The 19885-nt window shown below is 36.7% G+C and overlaps 1 protein-coding gene across 16 annotated transcripts in view; it reads left to right on the top strand.

Annotated features, from left to right (window-relative positions):
* MTMR2 (myotubularin related protein 2) overlaps positions 1-19885 on the top strand; it is a 121834-nt gene that overhangs the window by 59211 nt on the left and 42738 nt on the right. For 6 of the 16 annotated variants that reach the window (XM_077867522.1, XM_077867521.1, XM_077867523.1 and 3 more), the window contains 3 exons: positions 14022-14097; positions 17869-17963; positions 18119-18229. In XM_077867522.1, coding sequence (XP_077723648.1) covers positions 14022-14097; positions 17869-17963; positions 18119-18229 — 282 coding nt within the window. Of the gene's footprint in view, positions 1-3799; positions 3914-8519; positions 8578-12443; positions 12572-14021; positions 14108-14797; positions 14812-17868; positions 17964-18118; positions 18230-19885 lie in introns of those variants that run through there. The other 10 variants (XM_077867530.1, XM_077867526.1, XM_077867531.1 and 7 more) reach the window with 6 other exon arrangements.

Here is a 19885-nt window from a genome sequence, read left to right as displayed (position 1 = left end):
TGATAACATAAATACATGCTATGCAAGTTATTGAAAAGGAAGAGGCAAAATAAGCATATTTTAACCTGGAAATCAAGAAAATCAAATATATTATTAGAAACAAAAGATTTTAACTAGATGACTGGTTATTAAAAGGAGCTTGGAAGTCATCACTCTGTTGTAACAAATAAAAAGAACAAGTTGAAAGTCAACAATGCTTCTTAGATCCATCAGAGAATTAATTAAGGTCATGGGACAAATGGCTGCCTTCCAAATTGGACAGACAGGTAGAGCAGAAACTTACAAGTAAAAGCCTTCTCAGGAACCAGTATGGGGTATCAAAACAGGAACTGTAATTGATGAGTTGCTGGATGCTCAATGTGGACAAGTCTGAGAGCTAACTCCAGGGAACCCCACTTCTAGGAGTTCTTCATACTTTTGTGAGTTTTACCAACAAAAATGCTACCAAGTTACCACACAGAGGTAAGAGAAAAATCTCTTTTGCTTTCTGGCAGAGGGGAGGGAAAAACAGCCAGTTTGAAATATGTCCAAAGCATTCTGTTCTTTTTGATAAGGCCTACCCTTGAGAGAAACTGTTTTACTAACCTATCCTACCTGGTTTTGTCAGAGCTTGCCTGACCCGGGAGAAGGGAAATTCTTAACTCCAGTCTCCTCTAGTCTTCTACCTGGAGGAAGATAAATAGAAATACAAACTCTAGTACTCTAGCCATCCTTTCCTACCTCAGAGCTGGAGACTAGGAAGCACTTTTGGGTGTTACAGCCCAGGGGTACAAGCTCATTAAAAGATTGAGGACTGTATGTAGGACTTAGTCATAGGACTGTAGAATACTTCCCCTCCCACCTCCATACCTCACTACCACATCACTCAAGGTTTGCTTATTTCAGTTCTTTTTACCTACTACATCATGTCCAGCTTTCAACAAAAAACTACAGGGCATACTAAAAGCCAAGTTTGATATATAAGAATTAACAGCTTTCTATTATGAAGATACTTAAAAATATTTTAAGTATACTTATATACTTAAGTATATATACTTAAGGGAGGGAAATATCCTATTTATAATAACAATTAAAAATATGAAATATCCAAGAATAAACTTAAGATACATGCAGAGGTTTTATGAAGAAACTCTAAAATTCTGAATAATATAAAAGAAGACTTAAATAAATGGAAAAGCATATCTTGTTTGATAGAAATGGTCAATATTGTTTAGGTTGTAATTCTTCTATAGATAGTCTGGTTAAAACTTGACACGTCAATGCTAAAATTTGTAATGACAAAAGTCTGGAAATAATAGAAATGTTTTTGGGGGGCTGATAATTTATATGTTTATAATTGAATACTATGCAGTCTTTGGAAAGAAGAGGTAGGTCTCCACGTGTGAATATGAAAATATGTTCAAGACAGTTAAAAAAAAAAACAAATGTTGAACAGTGTGTATAAGTTCTCATTTGTTGGGAATTGTGGAAGGAGGAGTAAAAGAAACTGGATACACAAGCAGGTATATTACTTAGAGGCAGGTAGAATGGAAACAAGGAGACATGTTTGGAGGCTCTTTGAATAGTTCCAAATAAAAATTGATAAAGGCCATGTACAGGGTAATGACAAATGCGAAGTAAAGGACAAATTTGAAAACATACATATGTGGATGTAATGTGTTAAAGCTACCTGAGTGTTGCAGATTGGGGGGAGAGAGGAGTCAAAGATAATGGCCCCTGATTTCAATCTTGGTGACAGTTTTTGGTTCACTTCTTTTTGGACTGCCTCTCTTTGTACACTTCCCTGTCCTTTTTTTTCTCAGCCAAAAGAAAGGCCTTAATGTGTCCTGCAGCCCTTGCTCACTCCCTGGCTCCCTTCTCCTTCCTTCCTTATGATTTTTCCCCCTCCTTATAGCTTCAGCCATTGTTTGTTTATGGATGACTTCCACTTGTCACCTCTGGTCCTGATCTCTTTCACAGCTTCCCATCCCTCATGTCATTTGCTTGCTATATAGTTGCACAAGGATGCTATCATGTCATGATCATAAGCTTAGTACAGTTATACAGTTCAAGTTCAGCTGCTGTTGCAAGGTATATGTCCCCTTGGAAAAGTTGCTTAACTTCTATAGGGGTCAGTTACCCCATTCATAAATGGGAATAGCACTACTAATGCTTCTCTTGCAGGGATATTATAAGCAATAAATGAATAATGATTTTCTAAAAGCAGAGCATTAACTAGGCCAGTTCATGATGATTTTTTCCTTGGTGTGGGGTGAAATGAAAGTAATTGAGATAATATTTCATCTGTCTACCTATCTACTTCTATTTCATTTTTGACAGATATTCTGTTATGGGCCATCTTTTATCAAGGAAGGACTCTTCTGTATCACAAGAATACATCCTCCTAACCTTTGGGTTTTAAAGATCTTTTTTCTGTTATATAATGATGTTCCTAATAGGTAGTAGTCATTATTGTAGTTCTATTTTAATGGTCTCACTTATAAGAAAATACAAAGTCCACAGCCCTGATTTCCCGTCTCCCACCCGCACAATTTCTCTTCTTTGCATCTTGTATTAGCGTGGTGCAGTTGTTACAATTGATAAACCAATACTGATACATTAATATTAATTAAAATCCATAGTTTACATAAGGGCTCACTCTTTATGTTGTACATTCTGTGGGACGAATGCATAATGACATGTTTCCATCATTACTGTATTGTGTGTAGCAGTTTCACTGCCTTAAAAATCCTCTGTGCTCCACGTTTGTCTCTCCTTCCCTTTCACTGAACCCCTGACAAACACTCATCTGTTGACTGTCTACATAGATTTGCTTTTTCCAGAATGTCATATGGTTGGAATCATCTAATACAAAGCCAGATTGGCTTCTTCCACTTAATGGTGGCGTATCTTTAAGGATCCTCTGTTTCAAAAAAAAAAAAAAAAAAAAAAAAAAAAAAAAAAAAAAAGGATCCTCTGTTTCTTTTTTTTTTTTTTTTTTTTGTCTTGATAACTCACTTCTTATTGCTGAATAATATTCCTTTGTATAGATGTACCACCGTTTGTTTATCTATTCCTTGTCTGAAAGACTGGTTGCTTCCAAGTTTTTCCCAGTTAAGAACAGCTTGCATTTAAAATTCTTCAAGATTAAATTGGGAAATTTTTCTTAATATTAGGTCTATTCATTCCTTGGGCTGCTGTAACAGAGTGTTGCAAATTGAGTGGCTTAGAACACAGGAATTTATTTATTTATTTATTTTTTTTTTAAATTTTTATTTATTTATGATAGGCACACAGTGAGAGAGAGAGAGGCAGAGACACAGGCAGAGGGAGAAGCAGGCTCCATGCACCGGGAGCCTGACGTGGGATTTGATCCTGGGTCTCCAGGATCACGCCCTGGGCCAAAGGCAGGCGCTAAACCACTGCGCCACCCAGGGATCCCATGAAACTTGAGGAATTTATTTTCTCACAGTTCTGGAGTGTGATATTGTGATATAAAAAGAAATATATATTTTGGGCTTCACTTTTGGCTCCTGGCCAGAGCTCTTAAAACCTTGTAATTTACTAAGTAATAAGATTCATAGGATGATCTTTTGATAAAATATTTGTTTTTGGTTTCTGACTCATGACATAGTTCCCAGAGTGATAAAAGTGAAAGGAACATCTTTTGTTGTAACACACACCTTTCAACCATCCCTGAGTTTATGTTAACGAGGTGATGTTTGGAAAGCCTCTAAAGGTGGGGGCCTGGTTGTCAGGGGAACACCCTTGTGACTAGAAGTTTGGAACTTCCAGCTCCACTCTCTTCTTTAGTAAAGGGAGAAGGGCTAGAGGTTGAATTTATTAATGGACAATGATTGAATCAATCATGTCTAAGGAATGAAGCCTCCATAAAAACATCCTAACTGAAAGGGTTCGGAGAGCTTCTGGACTAGTAAATACTTGGAGGTGCTGGGAGAGTGATGTGCCTGCCCAGAGAGGGCATGGAAATTCCATACGCCCTCTTACCTTGTACCTTGCCCTTGAGGCTCTTCAGATGGCTGTTTCTGAGTTGTATCCTTTGTAATAAACTAGTAAATGTAGATAAAGTGTTGCCCTGAGTTTTGTGAGCCATTCTAGCAAATTATTGAACCTGAGAGGGGAGTGATGGGAATTTGACTTCTGGATGGTTGGTCAGATGTACAGGTGACCGCCTTGGACTTAAGATTGGTGCCTGAAGTAGGGTTCAGACATGTGGTCTGTGCTACTTGTGGGTATTAGTGTGATAATTGAATTGTAGGACCCCCAGCTAGTGTCTGCTGAGGATTGAAGAATTGTTTCCTATGGAAAAACTCACCATATTCAGTATCAGAAGGTTGAAAATAGAATATAGAAAACTATTTTTTTTTTTAGGGGGGTTAGAATCATAGATTGGTTTATACTTCTTCCCTTGCTGCTGGTGAAGGCCAATAATGCTTGGCGTTTTTTGGTTTGTAGATTCATCACTCCAATCTCCACCTCTGTCTTCACATAACATTCGCCTTATACCTCTGTGTCTTCACAGGATCCTGTCTGTATAAGGATATCAGTTATATCAGATTATGGGCCACTCGACTCTAGCATCTCCTCATCTTAACTAATTACATCCACAAGGACCCTATTTCCAAATAAGGTCACATTTCCAGATACCTGTTAGTCAGGACTTTAACCTATCTTTATTGGGGGAAGGAGGACAGAATTCAACTTATAGCATGAAGTGATGCTTTCCAGACTTCCTCTTTAGATACTTCTATTTTGTTGTTGAATTATTAATGGTGATGTAATGTTATTCGACCTTTAGTAGTTGTGGTTTCAACTGAAAACCAAATTGTCTTTGGCTGTGTCATAATAAAAAAGGGCTTCTCTGTACTCAAATTTGTACTTTTAAAGATATAACCAATAAGATTTATCCCAGATGCCAGTTTGTGGCTCTACCCTGTTCAGAGTTTTGTTTGTATGGCTCATTTTGCCTCCTTTGTGGTTTGTCAGTCAAGTTGTATAAAAAATAAAGTAAAATTGATGTTAACAGTTTTTTTTACTAGAATTATTCAATGAAATATGAGTACTTAATTTTTTACTTCACAGTTTTAGCATATAAAGAAACTGTGGAGGATAGTTTATAACTTCTACAGGCTCATTTTTCCCTTTCAGTTGATTAAAATATAGTGTTTTGCAGATTTCCAAATATTCTTTCCTATGTTTCTATCATCTGACATTCCATGTGAAAACTGACCTATAAATTTGCTCATACCCAGATCATCGTTATAGACAAGTTTTCTGAATTTCCTTTATAGTAATTTCCTGATCGGAGAGAAAGAAACAGAGAGGGCGAGAGAGGGAGGTAGCTTAAAGTCACATGGAAAGTTACTGAGCAGTTTGAAAATAGTTTGATTAAGAGAATGTGGAAGAAAATGGGAACATTTTTTATTGGGGAGAGAGCAAAACTGAATTATGTTTTAGGAATAAAAGAATTATAAATTTCAGTCTGTGTGGCAGTTTTTTTTTTTTCCACCAGTAAGATTTTAATATGATGAGTAGACTTTTCTTGATAATAAGAAATGCTATCGAAGAGCAGACCTTATTCCATCTTATCTATTGATACAGCCAAGTTCCTGAGACAGGCAGGGACATCATGTATCTGTATCATATTTTATGTATTCCAGAAGATTTCTCTCCTCCTCTTGTATCTGAGAGTCATATGACTTTTTCTACACTAAAGATATTTCCTGTTAATGCAGAAAAACCTAATGAATCAGTCTGAGTTTGCTGCCTTCATTCTTCAGACCCCTTTTTAGTAGGGTAGGCCTTGGTATTTTTGAGTTCTCTTGCTTTGCTGCATCTGTATTTCTTCTTCCTTTACTGAAATACCTGAAATGCAATTTTCTCAGAAGTCATCAAGTGTTACTCAAATAATTGCTTGTATTTGTTTCATAAGCTTAGGGTCAAATCCAACCGCTTCTTCCAACAGTTATCAAATATTCTTCTTTATTACTGCTACTACAGAGTAATCCAGAATTTTGATATTTCTTAGATTATTATAATTTCATCTTTATCATATTTAGTTTTGTGCACTTCCTTAACTCTGCCATTTACCTGTATTGGGGTCTCCAATGATTTTCCTTACATGACTGTTCAAGTTTAAAATATTTATTTATTTATTTATTTATTTATTTATTTATTTATTTATTTATTATTTTTTAAAATTTTTATTTATTTATGATAGTCACTCACACAGAGAGAGAGAGAGAGAGAGAGAGGCAGAGACATAGGCAGAGGGAGAAGCAGGCTCCATGCACCGGGAGCCCGACGTGGGATTCGATCCCAGGTCTCCAGGATCGCGCCCTGGGCCAAAGGCAGGCTCTAAACCACTGCGCCACCCAGGGATCCCACTGCGCCACCCAGAGATCCCTAAAATCTTTATTCCTCCCTCCTCTGCCCACCTAATATCTTGTTACAAAAATCCCCAAATACATTATTGAGTTGTAGGAGTTCTTTATGTATTTTAGATATTAATCCCTTATCAGATTTGCAAATATTTTCTCCCATTCAGTAGGTTGTCTTTTCATTTTGTTGCTGGCTTCCTTTGCTGTGCAGAACCTTTTTAGTTTGGTATAGTTCCACTTGTTTACTTCTGCTTTTGATGTCAAATCCAAATACCATTGCCAAGACCAATATCAAGGAGCTTACCGTCTGTGTTTTCATCTAGGAATGCTATGGTTTCAGGTGTTACGTTAAACTTTAATCTATTTTGAGTTGATTTTTGTGTGTGGTGTAAGGTAGGGGTCCAGTTTCACTCTTTTGCACATACCTGTGCAGCTTTCCTAGCACCATTTATTGAAGGGACTCTGCTTTCTCCATTGTATATTCTTGACAATTTTGTTGTAATTAATTGACCATACATGTGTGGGTTTATCTCTGTGTTCTGTATTCTGTACCACTGATCTTCATGTCTGTTTTTATGCCAGTACCATACTATTTTGATTACTGCTGCTTTATAATATGGTTTGAAATCAAGAAGTGTGATCCCTCTAGCTTTGTTCTTTTTTAAGATTGCTTTGGTTATTTGGGATCTTTTGTAGTTCTATGTAAATTCTGGGATTTTTTTGTTCTCTTTCTATGAATGCCATTGGGATTTTGATAGAGATTGTATTGAACCTTTTATGTTTTTAATGCCACAGTTCTTTTTTAATATTGTGTATTTATAAAGAAATTATACTGGCTATAGTTATTTTTAATATTCATTTCCTTTAACTTTTATAATATAGTTAAGTGTTTAACATACCACCTATCACAGAATCAGTTTTCTGAATCTGATAATATTTTTACCTTTACCAGTGAGATGTATATTTTCATATGTTTTTATGTTTCTATATCTTTTCATTTCAGCTCAAAGAAGTCCTTTCAGCACTTTTTTTCAAGGCAGATCTAGTGGTGATGAATTCCTTTAGCATTTGTTTTTCTGGGAAAGGGTTAGTGCTTCTTCGTTTCTGAAGGATTCCTTTGTAGACTGCAGAGTGAGGAGGGCATGGGTTTGGTACTTGGTCTGGTGAGGGTTCCTGTTGCTTAGATGAGGGCATCTTTGGTTGAGGTTTTTCCAGGGATTCATGGGTGGGGTTCCTATTGGAGTACAGATGATGCTCTGAAATTCTTATCTGTCTCTTTTCTGAATTCCTCCTTTACCCCCTGTCATGGGGCTCTTGTTTTAAACTTTGGGTGCTGAGGAAGAGAGATGGATTTCTTTAGCAGTGTCCCTTGCTGGGGAAGCTGGGCACTAACTCACTGCTTTACCCTTTCTTCCATGGGAGAGATCCCCAACCTGCTTTTTCTCTGAGCTGTAGAACCTTGTGGGGGAGGGGTGATACTGGCAAAGTTTCTCTTACCTACTCTCATATGTCCAAACTTTTTTTTTTCCATCTTCCAGTGAAATGCTGGAACTTCTCTAGAAATCTGAACTTCTATAAAGGCTTTCTCATCCACAGGAATCTGCCTAAGTTAGTGTTTTCCAGATGCCGCAGCCAAGAAGGTTTGGAGTCCGTTCACAGGCTCCTGCTGTTTCCATAGCCTGTCCCAGGTTCTGTCTGCTTGTTACCTGCTGTATAAGTGGCTGAGACTCCTCCTAGGTCCCTTGATCCCATAGTTCCCATGGAAGCACTTTTGTTTGTGGAGAGGTGCCAAATTTTAGATGTGAAAGGGCAACAAAAATGACGCCATTTTAGGGTGCCATGATGTTGACACCACTCTCTTTGCTCCTTAGAATAGTAAGAAGCTTGTTATTTTTTTTAAATTTTATTTATTTATTCATGAGAGGCAGAGACACAGGCAGAGGCAGAAGCAGGCTCCATGCAGGGAGCCTGACATGGGACTCGATCCAGGGTCCCCAGGATCATGCCCTGGGCTGGAAGGCAGCGCTAAACCGCTGAGCCACCCGGGCTGCCCGATGCTTGTTATTTTGTAGCTAAATTTTCAGGGATGAGAAAGATTGATGACATGCAGTCTCAGATATTAAACCCTGTCTATTTTAGAGCAGAGGAACAAAGTGCCATGTGGAAAGAGAGTAAAAATTTACACTGATGCTGCGAAGTAAGTATTCTGTTTTTGTTTTTGTTTTTGTTTTTTAGTATTTTTTACATTTTGATAGCACCTTGCAAATCCTTTATGATGCAGTTATCTCATTTCATATTCACTAACTGTAAGGTAGACGTTATTTGATATTAAATGATGAAACTAAGATTCAGAGAGGTTAGTATGGTGGCGGTAAATGGTTTTTTTGGGGGGAGCAGAAAGGTAGTTGAGATGTAAAACTTAAGTCTTTGCTATACATCACAGATTTCTTATATCTAAGTTTTAATGTTGATTTCCCCTTTTCAGCTTAATTATTGCCTCAGTTAATTTTTTTTTAAAAGGACATGTGGGTTATATTTTTGGTGACTTGGCATATGTAAAGAGTAACTTCCTCTTACCATCATCCATATCAGGGAGGTTACAGCATTTTCTTTCAAAGATCTGCTAACATTTGTTACTGTTTTCTAGAGTATCATTTTACAGATAAGTTGAAGCTGGCCTGATCTTGCTTTTACATGCAACTTCCACCAGACCTCTCTCTTTTGGCCTGTATTGTATTGTCATGGGTTGTCTTTTAACATTTATAGTTAAAAAAATATGCTACAATTCACCTAGGCATATTTCTGTCCATTGATTTTTGGGGAGGGGTGGTAGAGGAAGAGGGAGAGAGAGAACCTTAGGCAGGCTCCGCACTCAGCCTGATGCAGGGCTTGTTCTTACAATCTTGAGACAACCCGAGTTAAAATCAAGAGTTGGATGCTTAACAGACTAAGCTACCTGGGTGCTCCTCTGTTATTGATTTTTTTTAAAAAAATTTTAATTTATTTATGATAGTCACACACAGAGAGAGAGAAAGAGAGAGAGAGAGAGGCAGAGACACAGGCAGAGGGAGAAGCAGGCTCCTTGCACCGGGAGCCCGACGTGGGATTCGATCCTGGGTCTCCAGGATCACGCCCTGGGCCAAAGGCAGGCCCCAAACCGCTGTGCCACCCAGGGATCCCCCTGTTCATTGATTTTTATGTGGAAACTGGTAAACTGTTTTGGTCAACAAATTTAGAAAATCTTTATTCATTTCAAAAATATGTTCTTCAGTTGTATCTTGGATTATTGCTCCTATTCTGTTTTAATGTTTTTTCTTTCAGGAAATGGGAGTTCTTGTATTGGTTTTTTATCATCTTCCCTTATGTTTTTTATCTCTATTTTTTCCTATAAAGTCTTAGAGCAGTCTTCATTTTTGCCCTCAACATAAACGCTGTTTTCTGAATAATCAATTCAGTTATTATTTCCAACACAAATTTTATTACTACGTTTTTAATTTTTGCAGTAATTCTTTATCTTACCCATTTTTTTTGACTGTCATTGTGTCTCTCCTTATGACTTCCTGTTTTTATTTCTTAAGGAATATGGTCGATTTCCTTTTGGTTATACCAAATAGCTTATAAATGTTTCTACTAATGGCTATAGAGAATTCTTTTCAGAAGACTGCTTTTTTGTTGAGCCTCAGGCTGATACCTCCTTTTCCTTGCAAATAATCCTTTTTTCTAGACTGTTTTTTTCTCTTCTATTTAAGGATAAGTTTGTTCATAATCAATGTTTGCCAACAAAGGGTCTGGATTGCCCTTGGCCCTGCTCTGTTTACTCATTTGGGTTCCTTTTTGTATCTTCAGCTCTAAAGTGAGTTGTTTATGTATATCCTCTAGTGTATGCCTAAGTGTTAAAAGTCTGCCATCTTGGACAGCTTTTCTGAGCAGATACGGGATCTTGACTAGCTTTTCTTCATTGCCTTGCTCTCTGACATTCTTGTCAGTGCAAGTATAAGAGAGTCTATGGCTCTGAACATGCACTACTTGCATGAGTTTCCCTATTTTCTCACTTTATAAAGCTTTACTTTGAAGATTATGCCTTCTGTATACTGTGTGTTTCTGCCAGAACTGCCTTCCTCTCTATCCCTGTATACAACACACATTTTCTGAGGTTGGCAGTTTTCTTCTGAGTGTAGAAATCTAGAAAGAGTGGAAGTCGTGGTGAACGACACCGTAGCAGCTACAAGGATGTATACCTGTGCAGTGTGGGAATTCCTGGGGCTTTGTCGTGACATAATCTTTGTGGGAATTCCTGGGGCTTTGTAGTGACATAATCTTTGTTATTTCCAAGTCTGGTGGTAGATGAGGGCAAAGGATAAAGCATTTTAAATGATCTTTCACATATTGAATGTTTGATTTTGGTTCTTTTTGTACTGTGTTGTTATTTGTACCTTTTTAAAAAGATTTGAGAGAAAGCCTGAGAGAGAGCACAAGCAGGGAGGAGAGGGGCAGGGGGAGAGAGAGAGAGAGAGAGAGAGAGAGAGAGAGAGAGAGAGAGAGAAAGAAAGAGAGAAGCAGCCTCCCCACTGAGCAGGAAGCCCGATGCGGGGCTCCATCCCCACTCCAGGATCGTGAACTGAGCTGAAGGCAGACACTTACCTGAGTGAGCCACCCAGGTGTCCTGTTTGTGTATTTCAATCTAATTCTGTTGTTTTCATGATTAGTAGAAAATTTTACCAGATTTTAGTCATCAGTTGTTAGTCTGAATTTCTATTATTGTGATTAATAGAAAATATTTATTAAGTTATATATTATGTGTTGACCCTGGTATAAATGCTTTAAATGTATTAACTCATTTAACAGTTTTGTGGGGCAGTAGTATTATTACCATTTTATAGAGGCATAACGAAGTTGAGCACTCTGCCCAAGAGTACTTAGCATGTACTTATTAGCACAGATGGGATTGGAACCCAGGAAAAGTCTATATATTTGCATATTTCAAGTTTATAACCTGCTTTTCTGCATCTTCATAGGCTCATCCTTCCTCTTTCTCTTCCTCTATCTTTTTCTCCCTCCCTCCTTCTGATCTCTTTCTTTCTTCTATGACTTCATAAAAAGCTATATCAGGAACTGGCAACTAGGTGCCATTCAAAAATATGACATTTTATGAATTTTCGAATGTGGAATATAAAAAGTTATATGTATATATATATTTTAGTTCTTTAGGTATTGCATTAAGATTACTTTATGAAACAATTAAACTTTTGAAAGTATGTTATAATTTATTTAGACTGCAAGTTTATTGCACAGAATTAATTTTTTCTTTATAGACCTTAGTTTATTGGCCTTAGGTGAACACTGGGCTGTGGCAATGTCTAACCCTTTTATCTAATCCTCCCTGAGCACCTAACTTAAACTAAGGAATGACTTAATTATCAAAAAGAATTAAAGTCATTAGATTAGTACTGCCTAGTATGGGCATCACTAGAAATATGGCTATTGAGCACTTGAAATGTGCTAGACTGAGATATGCTATAAGTAGAAAATACACTCTGGATTTCTAAGGTGTATATGAATAAAAGAATATAAAATATATCATTAATACTTCAAAAATGAGTATGACATGTTGAAATGACAATATTTTTTACTTGTTAGATTAAATAAAATATATTATTAGAATGAATTTTGCCTATTTTTCTTTGTTTAATGTGACTATATAGATAATTAAAAATTACATATATGGCTCGTGTTATATTTCTATCTGGTATTCTAAAGATAGATCTCTTCTCTCAGAGTCTGGTAGCAGGAAAACAGATAAGTGGTTAGGAGTGGTGTAAGTGCCAGATAGGAGATCCTGCTTAAGAGACCTCTACCCAAGTGTGAGGGCCTCCAGAAGGTGACCTTTAAAGCAGCAGTGGTTTTTTTTCTTCCTCTTTCCCTTGTTTTGAAGACTCTAAGTCTATTTTTCGGACTGAAGGAAATAAAAGTCAAAAGTTACTTAAAACAAATCTTTGAGAATCTTTTTTCTAGTGGTCTTGTTTTTTTTTTTGTTTGTTTGTTTGTTTTTGTTTTTTTTTTTAGTCTAATGAAATGAGTCCAGGTTGAAGCAGAAGACCTGGCTGCGCAGAGACCACTGCTCTGCCCTGACCTCAAACTGGCTTAGCCTAAACCAAATTGATGCTGTGTCCTTTGCTAAGTTTGGAACAAAGGTCAGTTTGAGATCTTTTGAGTTCAGGTGTCTGGGGGACATCTGAAGGGAGGAACATTAGCATTTGGACGAATGGAACCTAGCGTCCAAAAAAAAATCTCAGCTGGCATTGTAGATTGAAGTTAGGTGAAGTCATAGATAAGGTATAAGATATCAGGAAGTGAGTAAAGCGAGATACAGACAAACCTCTGAGGAACAGTAAGGTTGAGAAAAGGGAATTAAAGGTCAAATGAAAAAGAATGGTCAGGATCCCTGGGTGGCGCAGTGGTTTGGCGCCTGCCTTTGGCCCAAGGCGCGATCCTGGAGACCCGGGATGGAATCCCACGTTGGGCTCCCAGTGCATGGAGCCTGCTTCTCCCTCTGCCTGTGTCTCTGCCTCTCTCTCTCTGTGACTATCATAAATAAATAAAAAATTAAAAAAAATCATCTTTAAAAAAAAAAAAAAGAAAAAGAATGGTCAAGAGGGAAGAGTTTAATAGGACAGTGTGCCTTCAGAAGCAGACAAGTATAGGTAGTGTCAAATGTAGTTGAGAGATAAAAATAAAGACTGAGAAATGTTCATTTTCTTTAATAATGAGGTCATTGGGAAGAACATGGGTTCCTTGGAAGGGTTGGGTTAGATGGCAAAGCCAGATTGCAGAATGTCATGGAATTACTGGGAGCTAAAAAATTGGAGACAATGACCATTATTGTTTGGTTGTGAAAGAGGTGGAGGTGAGGAGGCTCATGGTAGTAGCTAGGGGGATGTATTTATATTTAGCATATGACAACGTGTGTGTGTGTATGTGTGTTTGTATCTTATTTGGGTTGTCAATCCATTATACAATTGTATTTCTCTATCTTTACATTCTTGGAATCTAGTGTCGTGTTCAGTAACAGTTGTTGATCATGATTTTAATCTATTTAATAAGTCTTTTTCAACAAGATACTTTATCACCATCATTTCCAAATTCTCTAAACATTAAATCTACATCAGAGCTTGATTTTATCCGGGTTTGAACTAAGGCCCCTGGGCATGGCTAGATGGAAAGAACATGGGCTGTGCAGTTCCCTAACTATAATTCATATCTAGATTCTAACTTGTTAGCTGAGTGATCTTGACCAAGTTAATTGTCCCTTCTGGCTCGTTTTTCCTCATTTAGGAAATGAGGATAATAACACCTACCCTTTATAGGGCTGTTGTGGAATACATTGAGAAAACGTGTCAGGTGTTTTTATGGTACTGTACATGAAGGTAGGCACTTAGGAAATGCTGTGTAGAAAAATAGCAACTTCACATGTTGTACATGCCAATACCACAATTTTTATAATTTGATTTAAAGTTGCATCTGTGATATAATGTTATAACTTTAAATTAAAAGCAAGCATGCTCAATTGAAATTTGAGTTAAAAAATAGCCTTTGAATAAAACATGTTTCTTTTCTTGCTCCCTCCTCCCGTTTCCAATCCAGGTCCTGAGGGAATCTAACAAATTAGCAGAAATGGAAGAACCACCCTTGCTTCCAGGAGAAAATATTAAAGACATGGGTCTGTAATGGTATTTTTTGTTGAATTTCTTTCTCCTTTCTGAGTGCACAGATTATTAGTACTCTTGATGTATAGAGACCAGGTTCACTGTCCAAGATACCACCTGTCTGGCCGCGTTCATTGCTGCCAATCTTCCCAACATTTGGTGTGTCCTCTGAGCCTAGATCTACCACACCTATTGGTTATGTTTGTAATTGGACTTTAGGGAAACATGCAAATTCAAATATATTATGCTTCTTCCCTGGATTGCTTTACATTCATTCAAAGTAGGTGGCTTTTTTTTTAAACGCTGAATTTTCTTTTCTTTCCTTTTTTTTTTTTTTTTAATTTATTTATTCATGAGAGACACAGAGAGAGAGGCAGAGACATAGGCAGAGGGAGAAGCAGGCTCCATGCATGGAGCCCGATGTGGGACTCGATCCCGGAACTCCAGGATCACGCCCTGAGCTGAAGGCAGATGCTCAACCACTGAGCCACCCAGGCGTCCCTTTGCTGAATTTTCAAAAGAATATTTCATTGTTTTGAATGACTGAAGACTTTTTTTTTTTGAATGACTGGTTTGCCTAGATAAAACATTAAATTGTTTCTTTGTACAAGTGATTTTTCTTAAAATACATTCTTTTTGTTTCCCTTACTTTTTTCTACTCTGAATAAACTCGTGTCAATTTTTGGATGAAAATATTTCATCTCCATTGCAAAGCAAGCTGTTTGCATGTAAGTGTTTTTCTTTTGCAGCCTAAAGAACTAAGCATTAACTTATTGTATGGACTGGCAACAGACATTTAAGATATATTTTTTTTGTCTTCATGCTTTTACTTTGTTAAATCTGTGTGGTAGTCTACAAAATACCATAGCTTTGGAGGAATAAACTATTAGGAGAATAAAGTAAAGGGTTTCTTAACCAAAAAAAACCATCTTTTATTTTACTATCAATTTATAATGTGTGGTAGAAGAGGAGCCAGCGAGGGAAGTTGAGGAATGAAGAGAGTGTGGTACTGTGTGAACTAGAGCAAGCCAGACTGTATATTTATTTTTGTCCAGGTAGGTCCTTTACTTCTCTACTTCTGTATCTTGGATTCAGTTCTTCCTGTGCATTGAGTGACATCTCACCATTTTTGCCTATCTAAAGGTTACTTGCCATTGGGGCATAACTCACATGCCTATGTTCCTCAGACTTTTTAGGATCCTACACCTGGATGGACTTCCCTTTCATTGTATTACTTAGAGTATGTTTTTGTGCCTCTTTTTCTGTACAGATTCTATGCTCTCGTCTATTACATTTGTATAAATTTTATGTCCTTATAGATATGTATTTTCAAGGTCACTTTAGCCTATCTCACAGAAAATATGGCTTCTTCCCGTGAACTCAGTGAAAATTTGAGAGGGTTAGTAAATCTAAGCTCTTTTGGTACCACTAGGCAGTACCAGTATTGCAGAATTTAGAGGAATACCTAATATATTAAATATTCTGATTCAAAATTGATGGTATGTAAAAATGATATTTAACATAAAGCATAAGGCTAGAATGACCTAGAATATGTTAATTCCTGTAGAAAAGACATTCGATGTTTAGTTGGTCTAATGTCAATCTGCAGTTTAGTTTTTTAAGTTAGTGTTCGGAACATCACAGCATGCTTTTAAGGAAGTAACAGTCTCAGAGTATCGTGGCCTGGACATATCAGGAGAAGAGAGAGCCCCAGAGTCCAGTGTTTCAACCTTTAACACAGGAGTCAGATGGTGCTATGTTAAGCGGCTTGGCTTTGCATGGTGTGATGGAAAGAGACTTGAATTTGTCAGCAGAGCAACTGCATTCAAGTCTTAATCTTAGCAGTTCCTGGTTATGAAATATTAGGCTATTTGTTATGCTTCTCTGAGCCCAGGTATTCTCATTTAAAATTTGTAGGTATAATTATAGGTCTTATATACAAGGTTTGGTATATTGAGGTTAAAGGAAGTACTCAAGGTGAAAAATACTTCATAAACTTCGAAGTGCTAGGCCATCAGAGCTGGTGGTTACTATTATCATTTGCTCTAGTATGGTTTCCGGTCAGAATGTCTCATCTGCCTGATGCAAACCCTGCTAAGCGTAGACTCTCTCTTGCAGCTGCCAGCCTGAGGAGGAAGGGTAAAGGGGACAAAACAGAGCAGAGCCTAATGATTGATGATAACAGTAACAGAGATAAAACCCTTATGTATGTATAGTACTTTCAATTTTGGAAGTACTTTGATGAATATTATCAAAGGGTAAGGTGTAACAAAAACATGGGACTAACAGGGACATTTCTTGTAGTAGCATATAGAATAATGAGGTTGATTTTCTTGTGTAAGAAAACTGGCTCTGGAAAGAATCCAGAAGTGTTTTAGTAACATTTAATAAAACTTCTCTACTTGAGGTGAAAATTTATGAGAGCGAGAAAATGTATGCAAGGCAGGTTTGTGTATCTTTCCATAATAATGGGTTTATTTAATTTAATTTTATTTATATTAATAATTAATTAATTAATTAATTCATGAGAGATACAGAGAGAGAGAAAGAGGCAGAGACACAGGCAGAGGGAGAAACAGGCTCCATGCAGGGAGCCTGACATGGGACTTGATCCTGGGTCTCCAGGATCACGCCCTGGGCTGAAGGAGGCGCTAAACCGCTGAGCCACCAGGGCTGCCCGGGTTTATTTAATTTTAAAGACGTCCCTCTAAATGAAACATGCATTGGAAACAATTCAAAAAAATGTAGCTCATTCTTGAACATTCCTGAGGGAAGATTTTGAAGGTTAGAAATGTTTGTTATAAGATCAGTCTCATTTTAGCTTGCCTACAAAGTGTTCAGTCCTTTGAAGTGGTGAGTAAAAAGCAAGGTCAGGAAGTTGTAATAACTTATTAAATGTATTTTATATCCCTGGAAAGTTCTTAGCAATTTGTTCCTCCTAGTAGTGCCTTCCTCTCTGGAGTGATGAAGATACTTCTTTATTTATTCGTTTGCTGCTGTAATGACATACCAGGGATTTATGAATATCTTAAGGTGTAAAAAAGTTTGGAGTGGGCATTATGAACTCTACCATATTAAATATTATTTTGAGCTAGTGGTAGCTGAGTTATCTTGCTTAATGAATGTTTAAAAAGCATTATGCTGTGTAGATTCATCAATTCTCATTTAATAGAACAATGTTCATAGTTATTTGTCTACAAGGTTCGACATCAGTTGCTTGGTCAGGAATATAATATTCTCTTATTTTACTATTATCTTTCTAAGAAATTATAGTTTCATATACATTGCATTTCTCTGACAGTATTTTCCCTGTTAGTATAATCAAGTCAGGAGTTTCTGGTATCATATATTACAGATATATTTTTAGAGGCATGTTGACAAATCAGACTGAGCAGAAGACAACCAGCAGATTGGTGAGGTGATCTAGAAACTGTGATGACTGGTGACTGTGGCTTGAGACATTTGCAGTTATTAACCACTTTACTACTACCCTTCTACCACTACTCCAGCTTCCACAAGTGTTTTATCCAGCAGGGGTAGTGGCTAGCCTTGTCTCCTGTCTGAGGGTAGGGGCTATCTCTGCCTCTTTAGTCCTTGCCAAGTTTCTGCATGGTCACAAGCCTAGATTTGGCTTCTGAGTTCTGTTGGGACACTGATTCTGTGATATTTGAGCATAGGTTAGAACAGCAGTCAGGATTTTAGTATATTTCACTTGTGAAGAGATGAAAGTGCAGTTTTTAATAGTGCATGATATATACTAAAATGTGGACTCTTTGTTTTTGCAGCCAAAGATGTAACTTATATATGTCCATTCACTGGTGCTGTACGAGGAACTCTGACTGTCACCAATTACAGGTTATATTTTAAAAGCATGGAGCGGGTAAGACTTGTTGAATTAGATTTTTATATGTACATCTGTGTGTTGTTCGCAGTTTTGTTCATTTTTGCTCATTTTTAATTCAGGCATTTCTAATTAAGATAATTGTACAGAATCAATTGCTCAGTTTTAATAGTTTATTTCTTTCCTTCCTTTAGGATCCCCCATTTGTCCTGGATGCCTCTCTTGGTGTAATAAGTAGAGTAGAAAAAATTGGCGGTGCTTCTAGTCGAGGTGAAAATTCTTATGGACTGGAGACTGTGTGTAAGGTAAATGTTATATTTATGTGATTTTATTTGTTTTGAAAAGCTTTCTATTAAATAGAGCCTATAGGTAGAAACTGGTTTCCAAACTGTCAAATACATTTCATACTGAAATATCATTCTAGAAGACTTAACATTTAGGAGTAATAAAAGGTGATCTGTTATGAATTAGGCTTGAATTCTTTTGGACCTTGTACAAGGTACTTTGACATTGATTATTTCATGCTGAGCCTCAAAAAATCTGAAGTAGGCATGATAGACATTATTACCTTTAATTTACAAATTGGAAGCAGGGCTGAGCAGTGAAGGCATAGGACTTCATAGTGGAAGAACTGGCTCATATATTCATCATCACCTGTCTTTTCTATTTATAGTTCTCATAATTTTTCTGCTTCCTAAACAATGGTGTAGAAAATGTGACATTACATACCTTTCCTATTTTCTTATCTAACTCATATTCTTTTTTTCCTCATGATCAGCTCCATTTTATTTTCCTCCCTGTATTTATTATTGCCATGAATATTCTCTAACTCAGAGAATTTACCTGTTGTAAAATTTTAATTCCAATGTAGTTAATATACAGTGTTGTATTAGTTTCGGGTGGACAATATAGTGATTAAATAGTTCCATTTGTTACTCAGTTTTTTTTGTTTTTTTTTTTATGTTACTCAGTTTTCATCAAGATAAATGTACTCTTAGTCCCCATCACCTATTTCCTTCATCTCCCACCCATTTCCCCTCTGGTAACCATCGATTTTCTATAGTTAAGAGTCTGTTTCCTGGTTCGTCTCTCTTTTTTTCTTTTGTTCATTTGTTTCTTAAATTCCATAGGAGTGAAATCATATGGTGTTTGTCTTTCTCTGACTGGCTTATTTTGCTTAACATTATACTACTACTACTAATTATTATTATATTCTACTAATAGTAATAATATAATAATATAGTTAGAGATAACTACATCCTTGACATTGCAAATGGTAAGAGTTCATTCTTTTTACATTTGAGTAATATACCGTTTTATGTGTGTGTATGTGTGTGTGTGTATATATATATATATTTTTTTTTTCTTCATCTTCTTTATCCATTCATCCACTGATGGACACTTGGACTGCTTCCATAGTTTGGCTATTGCAAATAATGCTGCAATAAACATAGGGAAGCATGTATCCATTCAAATTAGTGTATTTGTATTCTTAGTGTAAATACCCGGTAATGTGATTACTGGATTGTAGGATAGTTCTATTTTTAATTTTTCGAGTAACCTCCATACTGTTTTCCACAGTGTTTGTGCCATTTTGAATTCCCATCAAGGGTGCAGGAGGGTTCCTTTTTCTCCACATCCTCACCAACACTTGTTGTTTCTTGAGTTTTTGATTTTAGCCATTCTGACAGGTGTGAGGAGATATCCCATTGGTGTTCTAATTTGATGATGTCTAACTCATATTCCTTAAATGTATTGATACTTGAAGGAAACCTAAATTTTTCATCATTCTTTTCAGTCATAGCTATTTCATACCTGGAGTCACCTCAGTAGGTCACTGTTCTCATTATGGCCTAATTAACACCCATGCACATTTTAATTCTAGTAATTCATAAGTTACTTTCTTATGATAATATTAGAAGTTTTGTGAATCTAGTAATAAAGGTAATGACTTTGTAATA

Source organism: Canis aureus, chromosome 23 (assembly GCF_053574225.1).
Source record: "Canis aureus isolate CA01 chromosome 23, VMU_Caureus_v.1.0, whole genome shotgun sequence".
NCBI lineage: Eukaryota > Metazoa > Chordata > Mammalia > Carnivora > Canidae > Canis > Canis aureus.
This window is presented reverse-complemented; position numbering and strand designations above follow the sequence as displayed.